This window comes from Delphinapterus leucas, chromosome 3, assembly GCF_059928025.1.
Source record: "Delphinapterus leucas isolate spDelLeu-1000000601 "Yukka" chromosome 3, BTC_Dleu_Yukka2, whole genome shotgun sequence".
In the NCBI taxonomy this organism is placed as follows: Eukaryota; Metazoa; Chordata; class Mammalia; order Artiodactyla; family Monodontidae; genus Delphinapterus; species Delphinapterus leucas.
The window spans coordinates 53,538,137-53,563,485 of NC_143131.1; the positions used below are offsets into that span (position 1 = coordinate 53,538,137).

The 25,349-nt window shown below is 33.4% G+C and overlaps 1 protein-coding gene across 3 annotated transcripts in view; it reads right to left on the minus strand.

Annotated features, from left to right (window-relative positions):
- Positions 1-5,231: 5,231 nt before the first annotated feature.
- The window catches only part of CENPK (centromere protein K), a 42,311-nt gene continuing 22,193 nt past the window's right edge, over positions 5,232-25,349 (minus strand). For all 3 annotated transcript variants that reach the window (XM_022551416.2, XM_089908916.1, XM_089908915.1), the window contains 5 exons: positions 15,405-15,487; positions 15,211-15,309; positions 14,751-14,877; positions 10,796-10,849; positions 5,232-8,183 (listed from right to left, as the gene is read on the minus strand). In XM_022551416.2, coding sequence (XP_022407124.1) covers positions 8,025-8,183; positions 10,796-10,849; positions 14,751-14,877; positions 15,211-15,309; positions 15,405-15,487 — 522 coding nt within the window. In that variant the 3' untranslated portion in view covers positions 5,232-8,024. The remainder of the gene's footprint in view (positions 8,184-10,795; positions 10,850-14,750; positions 14,878-15,210; positions 15,310-15,404; positions 15,488-25,349) is intronic.

The following is a 25,349-nucleotide window of genomic DNA, read 5'->3' on the forward strand; positions in this document are numbered from 1 at the left end:
TAACATTAATTTGAAATGCTGCAATAGGATACATTATGATTCAAACTGGGATAGGCTGTATATATATGATAATTTATATAAAGTTTTAATTATAAATATTTTTAACACCAAATATATATCTCAAACTTACCAAAGTATGCAGAGGAAGAACATATGGTATCTTTTTTTTTTTTTTTTCATATGATATCTTGATCATAGTTACCTGGCAGAGAAAGAGAAGAGGATGCAATTAAGGAGGAGCACAAAGTGAGAATCAACTAAATCTATAAAATTTTGTTTGAGAAACAGAACAACCTGAATTATTGTCATAAAATGTTAACACCTGCTAGTACTTCCCTGGTGGCTCAGTGGTTGGGAATCCGCCTGCCAATGCAGGAGACACGGGTTTGAGCCCTCGTCTGGGGGGATCCTGAATGCCACAGAGCAACTAAGCCCATGTTCCACAACTGCTGAGCCTGTGCTCTAGAGCCTGCAAGCCACAACTACTGAGCCTGCGTGCCACAACTACTGAAGACCACACTCCTAAATCCCGTGCTCCACAACAAGAGAAGCCACTCAATGAGACGCCTGCGCACCACAACGAAGAGTAGTCCCTGCTTGCCACAAGTAGAGAAAGCGCACGAGCAGCAATGAAGACCCAATGCAGCCAAAAATGAATGAAGAAAGAAAGGAAGGAAGGGAGGGAGGGAGGGAGAGAGAGAGAGAGTGTGAGAGAGATAGGGAGAGAGAGGGAGGGAGGGAGGGAGAGAGAGGGGGAGAGAGAGAGGGAGGGGGGAGAGAGAGAGAGAGAGAGAAAGAAAGAAAGAAAGAAAGAAAGAAAGAAAGAAAGAAAGAAAGAAAGAAAGAAAGAAAGAAAGGAAAGAAAGATATCACTGAGCTAACAGCAAAGACCTTGATATGCCAATAGCCATTGCCTACTCTTTAGCATTGTGTGAAGGGCAAAGAAGTATAAAGATAAAAGGCAAGGTTCCTTCCCCCAATAAAGTTACAGACAAACTGCAATAAGTTACATAATTTAGTGACATATATTGTAAGTACTATGGGCTCCAAATAATAGAGAACTCAGTGAAGTCTAAATAATGATTTTTCGGACATCCATGTTGAGAAATCTTGTGGTCAATTTTGTAGTGCTTACTTGATCTCCCAACAACATTCAATTCAGTTGATCACTCCCAACCTCTGGAAATCCTAATGCCCAATGTGATGGTATTAGGAGCTAGGGCTTTTGGGAGGTGCTTAGGTCATGAGGGTAAAACCCTCATAAAAGGGATGAGTGTTCTTATAAAACAGACCATACAGAGATCCCTCAGCCCTTCCACCATATGAGGAGATAGCAAGAAGTCACTGGCTGTGATCCAGGAAGAAGGCCCTCACCTGACCATGTTGGTACCTTGATCTCAGACTTCCACCCTCCAGAACGGTGAGAAATAAATGTCTTGTTTATAAGTTACCCAATTTGTGGTGTTTTCTTAAGGCAGCCAGAATGAACTAAGAAGCTCTTTCTCCTTGCTTTTAAAAACATTTTCAAGATACTTATTCTCAAAAAAAAAAGATATTTATTCTCTACTATGAAGCGTCTCTTAAGTCTTTTTACCAATGTAATTTTTAATTGGGATGAATGTCTTCTATTTGTTGATTTTGGGGCACTCTTTATATATCTCAGATTAGAGTCCTTTGTTGTAAATAATTTCTCCCATTTTCTGGGTTGCCTTCCAACTCTCTCTCAAGGTGTTTTCCTCTTTTATAGACAGAAATTCCGAATTTTAATATAGTCTATTTCAATTCTTGTTCTTTTATGTTTAGAGCTCTTTATATTCTCCTAAAGAAATTTTTTGCCTACTTGCTATACATTTTTTTCTTACAAAAAAGCAAAAGTCATTGGTTTCTTTATAGTATGCAATGGTCCTGAAGCAGAAACAACCCTTTGCTCTGCTGCCATTAACAGTAAGAATGCATATCATGCTCCACAGTCAAAACAAACACTTTATACCCTAAGATAAGCCAAAATTAAGAGGGAAATCCTATCTCATCTTCAAAAAACCTTGAATATTTCCCCCAAATTAACTTCCTACCAAATTTTTATTCCTTACTTCTGCAATACTGATGCCTAAAGATACATGCATATGATGATGTAAAAAAAATTGCTATTTTTCCCCACTATGAACAGGCTAATACAAACTTGGTAACCCTGTAGGGATTTTTCCTTTAAACATAGGTTGTATTTTTTAATTTGAATAGCCAGATATTCTGAAGTATGATATCTTCGCAACATCTTTTCCAGAAACACTTTTTCTTTCTAAATGTCTTCCTTTCATAACTGACATTAAATAAATTGACACATTCATGACTGTTTATGCCCCATCCTCCTCCTAGATTAACTTTTCTTCTTATAGAAGTATGTCTGCTAACAGTTCTTTCAGGGAGAGTATGTTGTGGGAAAGGTTTTTAGTTTTTATTTGTCAGAAAATTTATTTTGTCTTCATTCTTGAATAGTAGTTTAGCTGGTTATGGAATTTTAGGCCGATGGTCTTTCTTTTCCCTCAGCACCAACATTTATTTTTGCAGGTGAACAATATAATTGCTATTTCCATCTTGGTAAACTATCTTTTCTCTTTAGTATCTTTGAAAATTCTTTCTTCTTGATATTCTACAGCTTCACTAAACTGTTTGATGGTGTGGTTTATCCTACACAGTATTCAGTATGCATGTTTTTCTGAGGTTTTTGGCTGCTCTGCAGAAAAATTTTCAGCTATTATCTATTCAAATATTGCTTATCTATCATTCCTGCTATTCTTTTCATCAGGAACTTCTATGTTGGTGAAGTGCCTCAATTTGTTCTCTATCTCTTTTGTCTGCGCTTCATAATTTTTTTCTCTTTATTTTTCTGGATGAATTCTTCAAATTATCTTTCATTAATTCAGTCTTTATCCAGTCAAGAGTTTATCCTACTTGTAGAATTTGTATTTAAATTATTATATTTAATCAGATATGGGATTTATAATTAATTCCTTTTCATAACCAACTGTTGTTTCATTTGTTCCTATTTTTGAGTTACAATGACTAGCCCTTTTTAAATGGAAGAAATTTATTTCTTCCAGCAACCTCAAAATACACATTTTAAAGTCTTTGTCAGACTGTTCCATAAAATTAATTTCAGCAAGAGTGAAAGTTCCATTTAATGGTTTGGTGGAATGTTGCTACCAGATAGAATGTCTTCAGTTTCAAGAAACATGAAAAACCTGTCTCAACTGATTAAACCAGAAGGAAATTTTATTATCTTGTAAATCATGCTCCCCAGTATGGCAGCTCTAGGGTCAATTAATTCCCCAGTTCAATAACATTACGATTTGCTCTTTTTTGAGACTCTGCCATACTAAATATGCCAGATTTGTCCATGGCAGCTCTCCTAATGATTACAGAATGGCTAAAGAGTTCCAGATGTTTCATGCAGACCAAATAACATTCACCAGAACAAGAGAAGCCATCTCTTCCTGAGAATTTTTTTAATCAGTAAGAAAATTCTTTCCCCAAATTCCTTAGTTCCCATATACCCCCTTTCCCCTTGCCTATAGTTTCCACTATCATTAACATCTTGTATTTGTGTTACACTTGTTACAACCGATGAACTAATACTGATACATTATTATTAACTAAAGTCCATAGTTTACATTAAGATTCAGTCTTTGTATTGTAGTTCTATGGATTTTGACAAATGCATAATGTTATGTATCCACCATTACAGTATCATAAAGAATAGTTTCACTGTCCTAAAAATCCCCTGTACTCCACCTATTCATCCCACCCTTCCCTGCCCTCCTTCCTACAAATCCTCCAAAACCACAACCTCTGGCAACCACTGATTTTTTAACTGTCTCCATACTTTTGTCTTTTCAAGAATATCATACAGCTGGAATCATATAGTATGTAGCCTTTTCAGATTGGCTTCTTTCACTTAGGAATATGTATTAATGTTTCCTCTGTTTTTTCGTGGCTTGATAGCTCATTTCTTTTCATGTCTGAATAAACCATTATATGGATGTCCCAGGATTTGTCCATTCACTTATTGAAGAACATCTGGATTGCTTCCAATTTTTGGCAATTATGAAAAAGGCTGCTATACACTTTGGTGTGCAGGATTTTGTGTGAACATAAGTTTTCAACTCATTTGGGTAAATACCAAGAAGCACAATTTGTGGGTTGTATAGTAAGAGTATGCTTAGAATATATTTTTTTTCCAAAGTGACTGTATCATTTTGCATTCCCACCAGCAATCAATGAGAGTTCCTGTTGCTCCACATTCTTCTCAGCATTTGATGTTGTTAATGTTCTGAGTTTTGGTCATTTTGATAGGTGTGTAGTGGCATCTCACTTTTGTTTAATTTGCATTTCCCTGATGACACACAATGTGGAGATCTTTTCACCTGCTTATTTGCCATCTGTTTATCTTGTTTGGTGAGGTGTCAATTTAGTCATTTTCCCCTCTTTTTAATTGGGATGTTTGTTGTCTCATTGTTGAGTTTTAAGAGTTCTTTGTATATTTTGGTGAGTTCTGTGTTATCTTTTTAGATATGTGTTTTGCACATTTTCTCCCAATCTGTGGCTTATTTTTTTCATTCTACCAGTGTCTTTAACAGAGCATAATGTTTTAATTTTAATAAAATCCAACTTACCAATTTTTTTCTTTCATGGATTGTGCTTTTGGTGTTTTATCTAAAAAGTCTTCACCAAACTCAAGGTCAGACTAGATTTTCTCTTATGTTATTTTCTAGAAGTTTTATAGTTGTGCATTTTACATTTAGGTCTATGATCCATTTTTAGTTAATTTTTGTTAAAGGTATAATGTCAGTATTATCAGTGACCAGGTTTCTTTCTTTTTTTGCAAGTGCATGTACAGTTGTTCTACCACCATTTGTTGAAAAAGACTAAGCTTTCTCCATTGGGTTGCTTGCCTTTCCTCTTTGTCAAAGATCAGCTGACCATATTTGTATGGGTCTACTTCTGAGCTCTCTATTCTGTTCCAGTGATCTATTGTCTGATTTTTCACCAATTTCACAGTATCGGTTACTATAGCTTTATAGTGAGTCTTAAGGTTGCTGTCAGTCCTTCCACTTTGTTCTTCTTCAATATTACGGCAGCTATTCTGGGTCTTTTGTCCTTCCATATAAATTTAGAATCAATTTGTTGATTTCCACAAAGTAACTTGCTGGCATTTTGATTGGGATTACATTAGACCTATAAATCAATTTGGAAAAGAATTGAGACTTTTAACAATATGGAGTTTCACTACCCATAAACATGGAATATGTTTCCATTTATTTAGATCTTCTTTGATTTCTTTTATAACTTCGGTAGGTTTCCTCATATAAGTCTTGTACATATTTTTGATGTTAATGTAATAATGTTTCGAATTTCAGGTATATAGGTAACAAATAACTTTACTATGCTAACTTTGTATCCTGCAACCTTGCTGTAATTGGTCTTTATTTAGTTCCAAGAGATTTTTTATTGGTTCTTGGGATGTTTTTTTGTCTCGCTGCATTAGGTGGAACTTCCAGTACAATGCTGACTAGCACTGGTGAGAGGAGACATTCTTGCCTTCTTCCTGATCTTAGAGGGAAAGCATCTAGTTTCCCACAATTAAGTATGTTAGCTGTAAGTTTTCTGAATTTTTTTTTTAAAGAATAAGTAATAATGCATCAGATTGTAGATGTTCTTTATCAAGCTAAGGAAGTTCCTTTCTATTCCTAGCTTGCTGAGAGTTTTCATCATGAATGTGTTATCTGATTTTGTCATATAGCTTTTTTGTAATCTATTGGTATGGTCATATGATTTTTCTATTTTAGTCTGATGATATGTTGGATTTCATTAATTGATCTTTGAATGCTGAACCAGTTTTGGATATTTGGAATAAATACCACTTGGCTGTTATGCATAATTTTTTGTACTACATTGTTGAATTTGATTATTTTGTTGAGGATGTTTGTACCTATGTTCATGAAAGGTATCTGTTTGTAGTTTTCCTTTCTTGCAATGCCTTTGTCTGGTTTTGGTATTAGGGTAATGTAATGTTTTTGTCTGGTTTTGGTATTAGGGTAATGTAATGTTTTTGTCTGGTTTTGGTATTAAGATAATGCTGGCCTCATAGAATGAATTAGTTTCTATTTTTTGGAACACAGAATTGTCATCACTTTCTTCTTGAATGCACCAGTGAAACCATTGGGCCTGATGTGTTCTGTTTTGAAAGCTTATTAATTATTGATTCAATTTCTTTAATATACAGGCTATGCAAAGTGGCTATTTTTCCTTGTGTGAGTTTTAGTAGATTGCGTCTTTCACAGAATTGGTCCATTTCATCTAAGTTATAACATCTGTGGGCACAGAGTTATTCAAAATATTCTTTTATTACCCTCAATGTTCCTGGGATCTGTAGTGATGGCCCCCACATATAGGTTCTCAGAACTTGAAACATTTTCTCCAGCATACTCAAAGCCACAAAAAAAAAACCTTCAAGGGTTGTAAGCTTAGACGGAGTACAAATCAAGACTAATTCTGCTATAATTTACATTGTTTATGATTGAGATGAAAAGTGGGCAAAAAAATCATGCTATGTTAGAAGGCTGGGTTAACAAATTAAAAAGTAGGATGCAATCATCACAGTTTTCTTTAAAACTTTACACAAGATGCTACAGTAAAAAGATTCAAACCAATAGATGTATGTGAAATCAAGACTTGCCAAATAAATCATCAAGTTGTTTATTGCCTTTATCTATTTCTTACTGTAATTTGCAACACAGAGAAGTTCACAGACAACAGTATTATCTGCTCTTGTCAGACAGAATTATTGTCAGACTTATACTGCTAGCACCATTTTTCCTTTCTCCAGTAACTCTGAGGAATAATAAGTTGCTCAATCCTTTGACTCCCAACTAGAGTATTCTAGGAAGGTACTTTTGTATGTCATCTTCCCATAAAAGAACTTACACATTTTCTAAAATATAACAGTATTTGTATTTTCTATAAATGGAACATGGTATACTTGGAATAGTTTTTGCCTACTTTAAAAAAGATGAAGTATTTAAGGTAAACAAGAAACTTGGATACTATAATGCAGTAGAAAGCATTTTCAAAAATAAAAGTATACACTAAGTCGTCTTAGAAAACTAATGATACAAAAAGTATTTGGAATTCTCTAGTTTAGCTTATATGTAGTTCTATAATATCATCATTTATCTACCTATGAAAAAGTCTATTTAGTTTATTAAAATATCATGCCACATCCCCAAAAAAGCTAGAGTTTTTAAATGAGAATTTTATTTACAGGAAAGTCACAGAGGATTAACAAAATTTTATGAACACAGTATTGTTAGTAATAATTAACAGAATCAAGAATGATTTAATATATATCACTTGTAATATAATACACATTAAAATATAGTTTTCATGCTACCTTTATCCATTAGTTTTTTTAACATTCCAATTTTTAACAAATCTAGAAATATGGCATTATACATGGAACAGATTTACTAAATGCTTTTAAATTATGCTTCCTTCTACATTAAGATACTAAGTCAATTTTTAAACCTCCTGCAAATTAAATGGCCTTTCCATTACAATTTGTAAATTTAAAGGATGTAAGCACCAAATGGAAATCAAATGCATAAAAGAAACTGTCATAAATTTTAAAAGAAAAATATTACATTATCAATATCATAAATTAACAACGAATTTTCCAAAGAATATTGCAGAAGTAAGGTATATTTAAAGTTTTGTAATAATTAAGTCTAGAATATTTTTCACTTGCATTCTTGTCCACCCAGTTGAAAATACCAAAGCAATGACTGACTGTGAAAGGACCATTTTTAAATGAATAGTGGATGGCAGCATGAGTCATTTTAAGCACAAAAGGAAGATGGACTATGTGCTTTGATTTGCAAATAATGTTCCTTATCCAAGTAATTCTCAGTGTTTCCATTATCCTTGAATGACAAGATTCTTTAAGTACGTGTGAAAAAAAGACCATCTTTTTACTGATGGAAGGCTTCTAATCTTATTCGGGTTGGATCTTCTGGATGTCTCAAGGCAATTCCATTACGCAGGAGCAGCTCAATATAAGGTGGCCAAAAAGAATCACTAATTTTGACATATGGGTCATGTGGAACATCAAATAATCTATTTAAAAGAATCTAGAAAAAAAATCATTCAAAATATACCTTACTTGGAAAAAAATTGATACAGCTATAATAAAACATTAATGAAGTTTCTTACCAAAGAATGTTAATGTCTTTTCTCTTTGAGTAATTGTTTATATCATAATTTCTATGTATTAACTTAAATAGTTGATTTTCTTTTTTTAAAAAACAAATATTAGTGAATGGAAATAGCTTTAAAATGAATCTTTGCACCTTAACTTTTAAAATTCCTAAAAACTAGTTAAAAGGCACTTACAATTCTCTCACTTCTCTTAGGATTAATAATTTGCTTATGTTACAAGATTGGTTATAACCATTTCTTAAAAATAAAAAACTTAAATACTCAAAAAGTTCAAAAACAGCATACATATCTTAATATTTGGGGGAAAGAGAAATCACCAATGCTACTCTTCCCCCAAAAAACACCTATTCATCTGATAAATCTTTGAAACAACAATTCTATCATCATCATTTCCTTCAAATTATCTTAAATATCTTTGATTTCTTCACTAAGGATATTGAGGGGTTACAACCACAAATTGGGACGTTTTGAGTATCTGCAGTAAATTATATAAGACTAACATTTCCCAAACTACATTCCATGGAATTGGTCTCCCTAAGGATGCTCTTAGTGTGGAGAAACAGGGTTCTATGGTTATATAAGCTGCAGAAAGACTGCCAATGTGCACTCAGAATCACCTGTATATCCCAGATCCACTGGCATTAAAAAAGTTTTTTTAAGAAACACACATTTAAAATTCTTCAAACACTAATGTTTTATGAAACATACTGAAAAATGCTAAATATGTATCAATTATTACTCTACCTCCTCAGCTCCCACACAGTGCCTTCACAAATTACAAAACCAGAATCCAGAAGGGTTAAAAGATTCCTCAAGGGGCACATAATTAGTAATAGATCATGGATTAGACTCCATATCTCTGAATTGCCAAGCCAAAGCTTTAAATATATTATATTAAGAAACACAGAAAAGGAAAAGTACAATTTATACAAATATAAAGTACCATAGAAATAAAATTAAAACTGTAAAGCTCTCATCTCAATCACATTTCATAATAATATCAACATTTCAGTTTTTTTTTTTTTAACATCTCAATTCTTGAAATAATTTCATCTGCCATTAACTTTAGCTATTTCTTTTTTTTTTTTTTTTTTAGCTGCAACATGTGGCTTGTGGGATCTCAGTTCCTCAACCAGGGATTGAATGTGGGCCGTGGCAGTGAAAGCTCAGAATCATAACCACCAGGCCACCAGGGAACTCCCTAACTTTAGCTACTTCAGAACCACATCCTGGAGAAAAAAGCTCTTGGTCTCATTTCTTTTAGGTATGATAATAAAATAATTAAATATTATTCCCATTTTAGAGCAACTGCTTATTTTAGTATAATTTAAAAATTTTATTTTCATTTCTAACTTCAGTTATATTAATCAAACTTCTAATAGATGCCAGAAATAATTAAATGCTAAAAATTCTACTTTAACATGAACATGTATATTGGTTTATTCTTCACTGAACTACAGTTTAAATTCTGTTTATATTTATTATTGATAATACAAGCCTTGGAGACAAAAATAGTTTCTAAATCTAAGTTTTACATGGTATCTCATAGTGCACTATTCAAAAATTACACATGTATTTCCCAGTTAACAACTGTCAATATTTGCCACATATATAACAACTTTTATTAAAAAAAAGTCAAGTCATCCATGAGAAACAGTAGTTTCGGTATAAACTGGACTAAATAGGAATATGTTAAAAGATTCAAATCACAATCTAAAAAATAATTGTACTTTGCTTTCCAAAGTAATAATATTCTATATTAAGATATCCTGAGGCACCAAAACCATTTAGCTAGATACATAGAGACTTTAGCATCCAATGCATAAAATTACAATGTGAAACAAGTTTTCTGAAATCACTTTATTCTAAACTTACCAATGACTTTAAAAAGTCACATTGTTAAATAGCTCTTCATAGACTACCTTCCTCTCCACCCAATCTGCAATAGGTCATCATATAAAGATTTAAGTATTTAATATAGTCGGTAATTTGGCTGAAGTTCAAAAACTTCTTTTTTTTAAAGGTCAGAGATATTTGTAAATAAAATAAAAAGCAAATGTCAGGCAGAAAAAGGTGTAATGAGTCCTTACATTATGAAAAAAGAAGCTGATGTTATTTAAGGAAAATCTGTGAATGAAGTTCTGCAACTTTGTGGAAAGAATCCTTAAACTCAATTGTGTATTTTAGATAGAATACAGACTGGCCAACTAAAGATTACATCAATGTAACAGTATAGGCTTTTACTGTGTAGATACTAAACAACATCATAAAATTTTTCTTAAAGTAATAATCGGGAACACGATTAAGAGTAAGACTTCAGTTTCATCTTCTTCTAAAAAATAATATTTTCTTACTACATAGAAACTAATTTTATACTAAGATAAATTAATATATATAATAAAGTTTGGTGTATACCTTAAGAACTAAAGCAGCATTTTTTTCTTTTTCAAGCCTATGTATAATTGTTCACATATCACTAGTGAAGAGATATCTTCAAGACAAAACAACTACACAAAACACTTACCTCTAACATTTCATGCAGTGTTATCAGCTGTGCAGTTGATTCTTGAATGTTTTTCTTTGAGAGAAGTGTGAATAACAAAGAATTAACATTTCAATTCTAATGGCAGAATATTACACTGTATTTATTACAAAATTTCAAAAATTAATATTCCTCAATTGCAGTGGTACAAGATATACTAAAACCAAACATTTATAATGAGATGATTTAAAAAGCATTCTGAAAGAAAACAACCTGCTGTACTAAACAGTAAGGTTCATAAAAATAGTTGAAACAACCTCTTAGACAGGGAAATCTTTTACAATTACTAGAAGATACAATTCAGAGTATCTACCTATCTATCTATCTACCTATCTCTAAATATGGAGATAAATTATAAATTTATATAAATGGATAAATTATATTACACATATAATATATATTCATATAAATGAAAATCTAATGTTTGAACCTTCCCAATCAAAATATCCCAAACAAATGACATTCCAGACTGTATTGATACAGCTTCGGGACAGGAAACTTGCTTCCCAGGGAGGTTTGTTCATCTTTCTATAGTTCTTGACAGTTCCTAATATTAACTCACTAGTTCTTTTTTTCTTGGAATGACAGAGAATAAATCTCATTCCAATTCCACCCTAGAGTTCTCAAATATCTGAAGACAGCTATTATGAGTTCCCTGCCTTCTCCATATTAATCATCATGAGTTTCTTCAATTATTTCTCATAGACTTGCAGCCTCTCAATAGCATGGTTGTTCTCTAAATGTGTTCTAATTTACCTTTTTAAAAAAATCCAGTCTCCACAATGATATAGCTGTGATTAGAAAACCGAAGATGAAATAGAAGACTCACTTCCATACGTGTAGAAGCTGGAATTCATTCAATAAGTTTAAGATTGCATTAGCTTTTGGACATCTATTCTGCCCTGCTGACCTCTATCTGAGAACACTATCATCTAAAGTGCCCAAAGTTTCCTTCATTGTATGTAGCTAAGATATGTCTCCTTCGTTCTTCAATGTTTTAAACTCAAGAAAGATATTCTACGTACCTCCACTAAATATCGTCCTATTTTATTTGGACCGCCCTATTTTATCTTGGCCAGTTAAAAAATACAGTTCTAATTCTGTCATCCAATAAGTTTACTATCTAGTCCTCTCTCAATTTCATATCATTTGTAAACTTTGATGACTATGTCCTCTACCTCTTTATCCAAATTACTGTTAAAAATGTTCCATAGGATAAGGTTCTAAGGGAAATCTTCTAGGATAATACTAAAGCTAATCAGCAGCTTTTGAGTTCAGACATTCAATTAACTACAAGGTCTCCTACTATTGTGACATCTAGTACCTTCCTGACAATAATCAAAGATTAGCATGGAGTCCTCCTAAGGTTTTATAGAAATACAAATATATTAAAGAAACAAGCAGCAAGGCACAGGTTAAAATATAAAGGTTTGAGACAATCAAAGAAAATGCAGAAGAAAAATATAATGAAAGAAAACAAAAAAACAAGTTTCAACATAAGGATATGATAAACAATGTAAAATATAATAAAATAAAATTGCCATGAAATGCAATGTGACCTAAATCTGCCCCTGGAAACAATGCATCATCTTCAAAGCAAAACTGATATTGAATGATCAACATTGTGACATATCCCTGTTAAGTTATTGAAGTTCAGAGATAAAGAATCCTTCAGGCAAATAGTCAGAAGCAGCAAGACATCTACAGGCTGGCCTCAGACTTCTCCACAGCACATTCAATCTGAGAAGAATGAAGAAACCCCTTACCAAGTCTTGTGACTTTTAAAATCTCTGCCTAAGATAAGCGTTTAAGTATACAGCAAAATATGTTCAGCATTTAAGAATTCAAAAAATAAAACACCCAGGAATTCTTCTTGAACAAATTACTTGTCAAACAAACCCATCATATCAAACAATGGATTAAACTTAAAAACTCAAAAATGAATGGTAAAAGATGATAAGGATTGAATCCAACATAATGTACAATAAAGACTAAATGTATACATGAATGATGGTATCAGAACAGAATATAAATGCAATGAAACTACCAAAGTTAAAATAAATAACACAATTTATTTATTTTAAATAAAACTCTGATGGCACCTTGATCTTGGAATTTGGCCTCCAAAACTATGACAAAATAAATTTATTTTGTTTAAGCCACCTATTCTTTGGTATTTTGCTATGGCAGCTTGAGCCCACTGATACATCCATTATTATTGCTTGACAGAGAGAGAGAGAGAGAGAGGGAGAGAGAGTAACCTATCAGTTTGTAATATGTATCAACAGTTCATATACTTCATTTAAAAAAAGTGAGCTTATCCAATATGACTGAATAAACTCATGGTGGCTTCTGGTAATCAGTGCTTTCGTTTAGGAGTGTCTCAAACCTCTGGTTCTAATAGTGGAGAACCTTAATAGGTTAAAAAAAAAAAAGTTGAAAAAAAGAGAGACTGGAATCAGAAAATAAATCATTAAGTTATTTTAAGATTATGATCATTAAGAGGTAAGGGATCATGAATTTACTGAAATCATTAACAGAAGGCTGTTAACAATTTCACAAATGACTAAGGGGCATAAATAACAATGGATAGAATGGGAGAAATTGTCCATAACAAATGTAAAGCCTACTGATAATTACAAAGAAGACAGGGAAGAATAAACACAGATTATAAGAAAACAAACTTTTTTCTCCTTTTCCTAGTATGCTCACAGTCATTCAAGAAATATGAACTCAGAAGGTACTACAATAGGTATGCAAGACAGTACAGACACAAAGATGAATTAAACAAACCAAGGAGCTCACAGAGCGTGGTGGGTCAACAGAGAAAGAGAAATAAATGATTACTACAAAATCATGTAATAAATGCTAATAAAATGACACCAAAACTTCATTCAATGCATCACACAAAAGATGATGTTTGAGTTGCTTTAAGAAAGAATTTACTATTTTCACCAGATAGGAATTGTTTTGTAACCAGAGGGAATAGAATGTATAAGGCACAAAAAAGTGACAGGTCATTGCATACCTGCTGGAACTGTAGTACTATGGTTGAATGGACTCATGCAAGAGATGAATAAAGAATGGCTGAAAAGGAGGCTAAAGAGATAGACAAAGTCCAGAATATAAATTCATTCCTCTAAGGAGTTTATAGACTTCATCCCAGAGGGAGGCATCAAAAGGTTTATGTTGAAAAATGATTTAAATATGTATATTTTAAAATACATGATTAAATAAATTGTTAAATATGTATATTTTTAGAAAGATTGTTCTGGTCCCAGTTTCAATGCCTATTCCACTTCCACAAGTTCTATTTATTTATACCTACACTATTTTTAAAAAAGGAATTAAAGTGCTTGTTCCCAACCTTCTGTCACTCAATGAAATATTTGCTTTTGCGAAAAAGGTTTATTCCATCATAACTGTTATTAAAATAGTCAATAACTTACCTTAACTACAGGTACCTTCTGATTTTAAAAGTTACATATGTTTATCATAGAAAATTTGAAAAACAATGAAAACAAAAACAAATCTTACCTACAATCTTAGCCCCAGGCATAAGCACTATTACGTTCTTTGGTACAAATTAGACTCACACAATTTAATCATCTGTGTTTTATCTTCTAACAATCAATAATTTGTGAGATTTCATAAACTCTTTTGATAGTGTTCAATACATTTTTAAAAGCTGCATTTTTCCATCAATATGAATACAATGTAAAAAAATGTATTTAATCTTATTTTATTACATAACTAGGTTGCTTCTAATTTTTCATTATTATAATGTGATGATGGAATATTTCTGTGCATGTACCTATTTGTGTATGTCTTTGAAGTGTATATTTAACATAAAAATTTATCAGAAAATTTACCTGTGAACCTATCTAAAACAATTTCATATGTGAATATCTACATGAATGTCTTCTCTAAAACTTACCTTTTTCTTTTTAACATTTCTATCAGGCAGAGGAAAATGGTCTTCTAGAAATTCACCCAAGGTAACCAAGAGTTTCTCCTTATATTCTTTTATATCACGCATTTTCGTTTTCAGCTCATTAAAGATTCTAAAAGATTTTTTTTAATTTAAGAGAATTAATTTGCTGATAAAATACTTAAGTATATATAACTGGTTACTCATAAAATTAATCAAAAACTTTGTTCAAACTTCATTGCTCAAAATAACTAGCTTTATGAGATAAATAGTCTCTATTTAACATGTAGGAAAACTAAAAGTCAAATTATTCATAAAAGATTAGGTAACTTAACAATTGGCAAAAGTCAGGGTAAGACTCACAATTTCTGGTAAAAGTTACCTTCTTTTCATCTATGTATTTCATATAACATAAAAAAGGAAATAATTTTTCCTATTATGAAAACCTAAAACACAAAATCAATACCTTGATTCAGAAAATGTCACAACCTGCTGTTTCAAATCATTGTGTAGTACATCAAGAGATTCCAATATCTGTTGCTGTTCATTCAACCATTTTTGCTCCCTTTAAACATGGAAAAACAAAACAGTATTCAAATAAAACATTAATGCCAATTCAATATATATCAATGATTAGTAGTAATTATAATACAAATATACCTTTCTAAGTCTTCCTTTAACTTTTCATTCTTTGACTGAATAGTAGATAGTGCCAATTCAAGATCATGCCTCAATTTTTGGAACTAGAACAAAATAATTAAAATTAATTGCTTAGTCTTTACTCCTGTAAATAGTGATATTTCTGAATGAGAGTGAAATTTACATACTAGGATATATATACAGAAATCAACAGTAAAAAAAAGCCTAGCAAAAAATCTTTGAAAGGGAAATTATACAGCAGGTACTAAGTTCTTTGTAATATTTCATTGTTAAATTAAAAAATATAAGGGGTTTTGAGCAATAATTTCTAATTTCATACTGAAAGGCAATTTGATGGTGAATTTTCAGTAACCAGGCAGATTAGGTCTCTTTTCTAAGGAGACTATACAAAACAGACACAAATGAATATCACTCATTCAACAAATATTTATTGATCAGTTGTTGACCACCAGGCATTGATGAAGGAGTCAGGGATGCAAAGATGAACAGAACAAAGAGGCGAATCCAAAGAAACAAACTTGTAACTCCAGAGAGGGATAAATACCATAAAGTAAAAATAGGTCAAAACGAGAGTATAGAAATGAGGAGCAGGCTCTTTTAGGTAGGTAGTATGATATGGAAAGACCTTTCTGATCAGGTTAACTAACAGTTTAGCAACAGAGAAAGACAGCAAAAGATAAGTCATGTCACCATCTAGCAAAAGAATGTTCTAGGCAAAGGGAATTTTAAGTACAAAGGCCCTGAGGCAGAAGTATGAGGTATCTGAGGAACATATAAGAAGACTGTGTGGCTATAGGGGATTACAATAAGCTAAACTTTTTCTAGTATCCTTTTGTTTCTAGAACACATTAGCTAGTGTTCCATTCTCCTGATATTAAGCGTTTCCATTAGCTTCTTATAATTCTAAATCTGTAATAATATAAAATTGTATATTATAAACCCTAGAGCAACCATGAAAAAAAAATGAAGAGATATACCTAATAAGCTAATAATGTAAATAAAATACATTTATTTTGAAAAATACACAGTTAATCCAAGAAAGTGGGAAGGGAGGAGAATAGGAACAGAGAAAATGTAGGACAAATATGAAAGAAAAATCAAATATGTACATTTTAATGCAACCATAATGATATTACATTAAATATGATCCAATAATGGAATTAAGTTAAATTAATAATCAAGTTATTTGTAGTGAGGTGGATGCACCTAGAGTCTGTCACACAGAGTGAAGTAAGTCAGAAAGAGAAAAACTAATACCGTATGCTAACGCATATATATAGAATCTAGAAAAATGATGAACCTAGTGGTAGGGCAGGAATAAAGATGCAGACATTGAGAATGGACTTGAGGACACAGAGGGAAAGGGGAGGCTGGGATGTAGTGAGAGAGTTGCATTGACACACATACACTACCAAATGTAAAATGGATGGCTGGTGGGAAGCTGCTGCATAGCACGGGGAGATCAGCTTGGTGCTCTTTGACCACCTAGAGGGGTGGGATAGAGAGGGTGGAAGGGAGGCTCAAGAGGGAGGGAATATGAGGATATGTGTGTGCATACAACTGATTCACTTTGTTGTAAGGCAGAAACTAACAAATACAACATTGTGAAGGAATTATACTCCAATAAAGATGTATGAAAAACAAAAAGAGCTAGGTAACTTGCCTGAGGTTTCACAAATAAAAAGTGTCAGAGCCCATACTTAAAAAAAAAGAAAAGAAAAAGTTCAGTATATAAATTGCAATTCACTATAATAACTGTACCAATAAAACTTTTAAAAAGTTCAAAAAAAAATCAATCATAGAAAGGTACCTGGAAAAATGTGCAAATATTTGGATACTAAAAACACACTTCTAAATAATCCATGGGTCAAAGATGCAATCAGCAGGAAAATAAGAAATTACTATGAACTGTCTGAAAATGAAAAGGTTAAATTTTCTGTAATAAAGCAAAAGAAGTACTCAGAAAAAAATTTACACCACTAAAAGCCTGTATTAGAAAAAAGAAAGCTCTCAAATTAATGACCTCAGCTTCCACCACAAGAAACTAGAAAAAGAGCAAATAAAACCAAAGGTAAGCTGAAGAAAATATAATGGTAAAAGTTTTAAATCAATGAAATAGAAAAACAAAAAGAAAAATAGGGAAAAATCAAAGAAACCCAAAGCTAATTCTTTGAGAAGATCAATAAAATTACCCAGACTAATTAAAGGAGAAAAAAAGAACACAAATTACCAACATCAGGAATAAGAGAGGGGGCGCTGCTACAAACATTAAAATAGTAATGGGGAATACTATGAACAATTAGTAATGGGGGAATACTATGAACAATTTTCTGTCAATAAATTTGACAAACTAGATGAGACAAACTTTCAAAGTCACAAACTACCAAGGTTCATTCAGAGAAAGATAACCTGACTAGCCATAAGGAAACTGAATATATAGTTTAACATTTTCCCACCAAAAAATTTCTAACCTCAGACAACTTCACCTATAAATTCTAAGAAACATTTAAGGAATAAATAATACTGATTCCATACAAGCTCTTTTGAAGAGAGAATACTTCTGAAATCATTCTATGAGCTTAGTATTACCCTGATACCAAAGCCTGAAAAAGATGTCACCAAAAAAGAAAACCACAGACCAATATCTCTCAAAAACATAGACACAAAACTCTTAATAAAATTTTAGCAAATTAAATCCATCAATAAATAAAAAAGATTAATAGATTATAGCAATGTGGGGTTTATCTTAGGAATCAAGTTAATAGTTGAAATCAGTGAATTTAGAAATAAGTGACAAGGAATAAAGACACAGACCTACTAGAGAATGGACTTGAGGATATGGGGAGGGGGAAGGGTGAGCTGTGACAAAGCGAGAGAGAGGCATGGACATATATACACTACCAAATGTAAGGTAGATAGCTAGTGGGAAGCAGCCGCATAGCACAGGGAGATCAGCTTGGTGCTTTGTGAGCACCTAGAGGGGTGGGATAGGGACGGTGGGAGGGAGGGAAACGCAAGAGGCAAGAGATATGGGAATATATATATATGTACAACTGATTCACTTTGTTATAAAGCAGAAACACACCATTGTAAAGCAATTATACCCCAATAAAGATGTCAAAAAAAAAAAAAAAGAATGACATAGCCCGAGGACACGACATAAACTGCTTACAGTAGTCCCCTACGTATGCACCTTCAAGCTGCAAACTTTCAAAGATGAGAATATGCGTTCCATCAATGTCAGGCATGAGTGAAATTGCAGCTTGCCCTCCGTCTCCTATTGCTGACAATCATTCAGCTCTACCATCTCCCACCTCCTTCCCCTCCTCCAGTCGGTAACTCTTCTTGCCTGTTCACTCGATGCCAGCCCCTGTATGCCAGCTGTTGTACTGTACTACTGTACTTTTCAAGGTACTGTACTGTAAGATTAAAAATGTTTTCTTTAAAATAAAAAAAAGAAATAAGTGACACAATTCAATATTAATTCATGATTTGAGAAATTCTTCATAAATTCTAATGAAAGGTAATTTTCTCAACTTTATTAATGGCATCTATGAAAAACCTACTGCTAACATCACACTTAATGGTCAAAGAGTGAATGCTATCCACTAAGATCAGGAACAAGGCAAAAAGGTTCATTTTCCCCATTTTTATTCAATACATTACTAAATATTCTAGGACAGTACAATAAGCCAAGAAAAAGAGATAAAAAGCATCCAGATGGAAAGAAATAAGTAAAACTGCCTTTGTTCTCAGATGACATGACTAGCTATGTAGAAAATCTTACAGAGGACTTCCCTGGTGTTCCAGTGGTGAAGACTCTGTGCTCCCAACACAGGGGTCCTGGGTTCGATCCCTGGTCTAGATCCCACATGTATGCCGCAACTAAGAGTTTGCCTGCCACAACTAAAGACCCCATGCAGCCAAATAAATTAAAAAATTAATAAATACATTAATTAATTAAATATAAAAGAAAATTCTACAAAAAAGCTACTAGAATAAAGGAGTTTATCATGCTCACTAGATACAAGATTGACATATAAATATTAATTGTATTTGAATGTACCAGCAATAAATAATTGGAAATTGAAATTTTAAAAAAGAATACCATTTTAATAGCACCAAAAATATGAAATACTAAAGGGATGAATCTGACAAACACATACAAGACCTGCACACATCTTTTTTCTTTTTTTTTTGTGCGCACCTTGCGGCACGCAGAATCTTAGTTCCCCGACCAGGGATCAAACCTGTGCCCCCTGCAGTGGAAGTGCAGAGTCTTAACCACTGGAATGACAGAGAAGTCCCTCATGACCTGCACACTTCTATCACAATTTATAAAGTCTTTTTTTGAATCATGAATTAATATGGAATTTTGTCACTTAATTCTTTCTGAATTTATTGAAATGATAAAATGCTTTTTTTCTTTTTTAGTCTGTTGATGTAGTGAATTACAAAACATTGGTGAGATAAATTTTGTAAATAACAAATAAACGGAGGCCTAAATAAATGCAGAGACCATATAGTGCTCATGGATCTGGACTGAGACTCAATATGTCTCTTCTCCTCAATTTTGACTATAGATTCAGGGCAATCTCAGTCAAAATTCCAGTAAGCTTCTTTATGGGATAGAATGACAAGCCAACTCTAATTTATATGAAAATATGAAACAATTTTGGTAAAAAACAAAGTTAGAGAACTCATACTACTTAATTTCAAGACATTACAAAGCTTCAGTAAACAAACCAACACAGTATTGGCCTAAAGACAGAAATACAGAACAAAGGAAAAGATATATCCACCACATAGGATGGAGAACAAATGGAGAGTCTAGAAATAGATACACACATATATGATCAATTAATTTTCAACACATATGCAAAGGAAATTCAAAAGAAAAAGATAGTTTATTCAACAATTTGTGCTAGAATAATTAGTATCCACGTGAAAGAAAAAAGAACCTTTATCAATAACTCATTCCACATGCAAACGTTATTCTAAAATGGATCATAGATCTAAATGTGAAACCTAAAATATTAAAATTTCTAAAAAAAAAATGAAAGAAACTCTTTTGACCTTAAGTTGGGCAAGTATTTCTTATATTTGAGTACAAACCTTAAAACAGGGGTCCCCAATCCCTGGGCCACGGAGAGGAACTGCACAGCAGGAGGTGAGCGGTGGGTGAGCAAGTGAAGCTTCCTTCCCTGCCACTCTCCATTGCTCCCCATGCTCACATTACCATCCCACCCCCAACCCCAGTCTGTGGAAAAATTGTCTTCCACGAAACTGGTCCCTGGTGCCAAAAAGGTTGGGGACTGCTGCCTTAAAATAAAACTTGATAAAGTAGAGTTAATCAAATTAGGAAGATATTATTTTATTAAATTCTCTTTGTTCCCTGAATTGCCTCTATTTTCTTAAGATTCATCTTCATAAATTGTTTTGGGTTTCCGCCTTTCCATTTGGAGGCATTTCACAAATGTCAATGATCATAGGCTGGCCATTCAACATTTTCTTTTCTTTTTTTTTTTTGTAAGTCCAAAACCATTTATTTTTATTTTTTTAAAGTTCATTTCTTTTTTTACATCTTTATTGGAGTATAATTGCTTTACAATGGTGTGTTAGTTTCTGCTTTATAACAAAGTGAATCAGTTATACATATACATATGTTCCCATATCTCTTCCCTCTTGCATCTCCCTCCCTCCCACCGTCCCTATCCCACCCCTCCAGGTGGTCACAAAGCACCTAGCTGATCTCCCTGTGCTATGCGGCTGCTTCCCACTATGCTTCCCACTAGCTATCTATTTTACGTTTGGTAGTGTATATATGTCCATGTCACTCTCTCGCTTTGTCACAGCTTACCCTTCCCCCTCCCCATATCCTCAAGTCCATTCTCTAGTAGGTCTGTGTCTTTATTCTTGTCTTACCCCTAGGTTCTTCATGACATTTTTTTTTTCTTCTTAAATTCCATATATATGTGTTAGCATACAGTTTTTGTCTTTCTGTTTCTGACTTACTTCAGAAAGGACAGCCTCTTCAATAAGTGGTGCTGGGAAAACTGGACAGGTACATGTAAAAGTATGAGATTAGATCACTCCCTAACACCATACACAAAAATAAGCTCAAAATGGATTAAAGACCTAAATGTAAGGTCAGAAACTATCAAACTCTTAGAGGAGAACATAGGCAGAACACTCTATGACATAAATCACAGCAAGATCCTTTTTGACCCACCTCCTAGAGAAATGGAAATAAAAACAAAAATAAACAAATGGGACCTAATGAAACTTCAAAGCTTTTGCACAGCAAAGGAAACTATAAACAAGGCCAAAAGACAACCCTCAGAATGGGAGAAAATATTTGCAAATGAAGCAACTGACAAAGGATTAATCTCCAAAATTTATAAGCAGCTCATGCAGCTCAATAACAAAAAAACAAACAACCCAATCCAAAAATGGGCAGAAGACCTAAATAGACATTTCTCCAAAGAAGATATACAGACTGCCAACAAACACATGAAAGAATGCTCAACGTCACTAATCATTAGAGAAATGCAAATCAAAACTACAATGAGATATCATCTCACGCCAGTCAGAATGGCCATCATCAAAAAATCTAGAAACAATAAATGCTGGAGAGGGTGTGGAGAAAAGGGAACAGTCTTGCACTGCTGGTGGGAATGTGAATTGGTACAGCCACTGTGGAGAACAGTATGGAGGTTCCTTAAAAAACTACAAATAGAACTAACCATATGACCCAGCAATCCCACTACTGGGCATATACCCTGAGAAAACCATAATTCAAAAAGAGTCATGTACCAAAATGTTCATTGCAGCTCTATTTACAATAGCCCGGAGATGGAAACAACCTAAGTGTCCATCATCGGATGAATGGATAAGGAAGATGTGGCACTTATATACAATGGAATATTACTCAGCCATAAAAAGATTTGTAATGAGGTGGATGGACCTAGAGTCTGTCAACATTTTCTTTTCATTGAAGTATAGATGACATACAATACCGTATGTTACAGGTGTAAAATACAGTGATTCACAATTTTTAAAGATTATATTCTATTTACAATTATTATAAAATATCGGCTACATTCCCTATGTTGTACAATATATCATTATAGATTCCCCCCCACTGCCCCCCACCGCATCGCACTGCATGCAGGATCCTAGTTCCCCAAGCAGGGATCGAACCTACGTCCCTCTGCAGTGGAAGTGCAGAGTCTTAACCACAGGACTGCCAGGGAAGTCCCCTTATAGCTTATTTTATACATAACAGTTTGTACCTCATAATCCCCTACCCCTATATTGCCCTTCCCGTTTCCCTCTCCCCACTGATAACTGCTAGTTTGTTGACTATATCTCTGAGTCTGTTTCTTTTTTGTTATATTCACTAGTTTTTTGTATTTTTTATTTAGTTTTATTTTTTAAAGGTTATACTTCATTTACAGTTATTATAAAATATTGACTATATTCCCTCTGTTGTATAATATAACGTTGTAGATTATTTTATACCTAATAGTTTGTATCTCTTAATTCCCTACCCCTATATTGCCCCTCTCCGCTGCCCTCTCCCCACTGGTAACCACTAGTTTGTTCTCTTTATCTGTGAGTCTGCTTTTTTGTGATATTCGCTAGTTTGCTGTACTTTTTTAGATTCCACATATAAGTGATATCATACAGTATTTGTCTTTCTCGGCCTGACTTCTTTCACTTAGCATAATGCTCTTCAAGTCCATCCATGAGGCTGTAAACAGCAAAACTGCATTTTTTTATGCTTCAGTAGTATTCCATTACATATATACACCACAACTTCTTTATCCATTCATCTGTTGACGGACACTTTGGTTGCTTCCATATCTTGGCAACTGTAAATAATGCCGCTATGAACAATGAGGTGCATGTATCTTTTTGAATTAGTGGTTTTTTTTTTTTGGATATATACCCAGCAGAGGGACTGATGGGTAATATGGCAGTTCTATTTTTAGTTTTTGGAGAAAACTCCATACTGTTTTCCACAGAGGCTGCACCAATTTACATTCTCAACAGTGTATGAGGGTTCCCTTTTCTCCGCATCCTCACCAACACTTGTTATTTGTGTTCTTTTTGACAACAGTCATTCTGACAGGTGTGAGGTGTTACCTCACTGTGGTTTTGACTTGCATTTCCCTGATAATTAGCGATACTGAGAATCTTTTCACGTGCCTATTGGTCATCTGAATGTCCCCTTTGGAAAAATGTCTATTCAGGACTACTGCCCAGTTTTTAACTGGATTGTTTTTTTGTTTTGTTTTGTTTTGTTTTGTGGGGGCCACACCACATGGCACGCAGGATCTTAGTTGCTTAACCAGAGATTGAACGCATGCCCCCTGCAGTGGAAGCATGGAGTCTTAACCACTGGACTGCCAGGGAAGTCCCAGCTTGTTTGTTTTTTTGATGTTGAGCTGCGAGTCATTTATATATGTTGGATATTAACCCCTTATCAGTCATAGCATTTGCAAATGTTTTCTCCCATTCAGTACGCTGTCTTTTCATTTTGTTGATGGCTCCTTCGCTGTGTAAAAGATTTTAAGTTTAATAAACTTTTGTATATTTTGTTTTATTTTGTATGTTTGTATATTTTGTATATTTTGTATACAAAATATATACATTTTTGTATATTTTGTATGTTTTGTATGTTTTTTGTATGTTTTGTATATTTTGTATGTTTTGTCCCATTTGTATATTTTTGTTTTACTTCCTTTGTTTGAGGAGACAAATCTAAAAACATATTGCTATGATTTATGTCAAAGAGTGCTCTGCCTAAGTTTTCTCCTAGGGAATTTATGGTTTCTGGTCTTACACTTATGTCTTTAATCTGTCTTTAGTTTTTGTATATGGTGTTAGCGAATGTTCTAATTTCCTTCTTTTACATGTAGCTGTCCAGTTTTCCCAGCATCACTTATTGAAGAGACTGTCTTTTCTCCATTGTAAATTCTTGCCTCCTTTGTATTGACCATAAGTGTGTGGGTTTATTTCTGGGCTCTCTATTCTGTTCTATTGAGCTATGTGTCTGTTTTTGTGCCAGGACCAAACTGTTTTGATTACTGTAGCTTTGCTGCATAGTCTGAAGTCAGGGAGCATGATTCCTCCAGCTCCATTCTTTCTCAAGATTGTTTTGGCTATTGGGGATCTTTTGTGTTTCCATACAAATTTTAAGATTTTTTTGTTCTAGTTCTGTGAAAAATGCCATTGGTATTTTGATAGGGATTGCACTGAATCTGTAGATTGCCTTGGGAAATTATGGTCATTTTAACAATATTAATTCTTCCAATCTAAGAACATGGTACATCTTTTAATCTGTTTGTGTCACCTTCAATTACTTTCATCAATGTCTTACAGTTTTCTGATTACAGGTCTTTTACCTCCTTAGGTGGCTTTATTCCTAGGTTACCTTATTCTTTTTGATGCAATGGTAAATGGAACTGTTTCCTTAATTTCTCTTTCTGATAGTTCATTGTTATTGTATAGAAATGCAACATATTTCTGTATATTAATTTTGTATCCTAAAACTTAACCAAATTCATTGATGAGTGCTAGTAGTTTTCTGGTAGTATCTTTAGGATTTTCTATGTATCGGATCATGTCATCTGCAAACAGTGACAGTTTTAGTTCTTCCTTTCTAATTTGGATTCCTTCTATTTCTTTTTCTTGTCTGAGGGCTGTGGCTAGGACCTCCAACACTATGTTGAATAAAAGTTGGTATTCTCATTTAAAGCTCAAAACAAGCTTTGTTTATAAATGGCTTTTTGATGGATGGCCATCCTGCTTTTCACTGGGATCCCCCATATATTAATACTTACAGATCTTTTTTCTCAGGCCATTTAGATTTTCCAGGGATTATTTTAGCTCCAGTCTGAAGCTACTTTTATACCATACTGTAGGACCCCTGGAGAT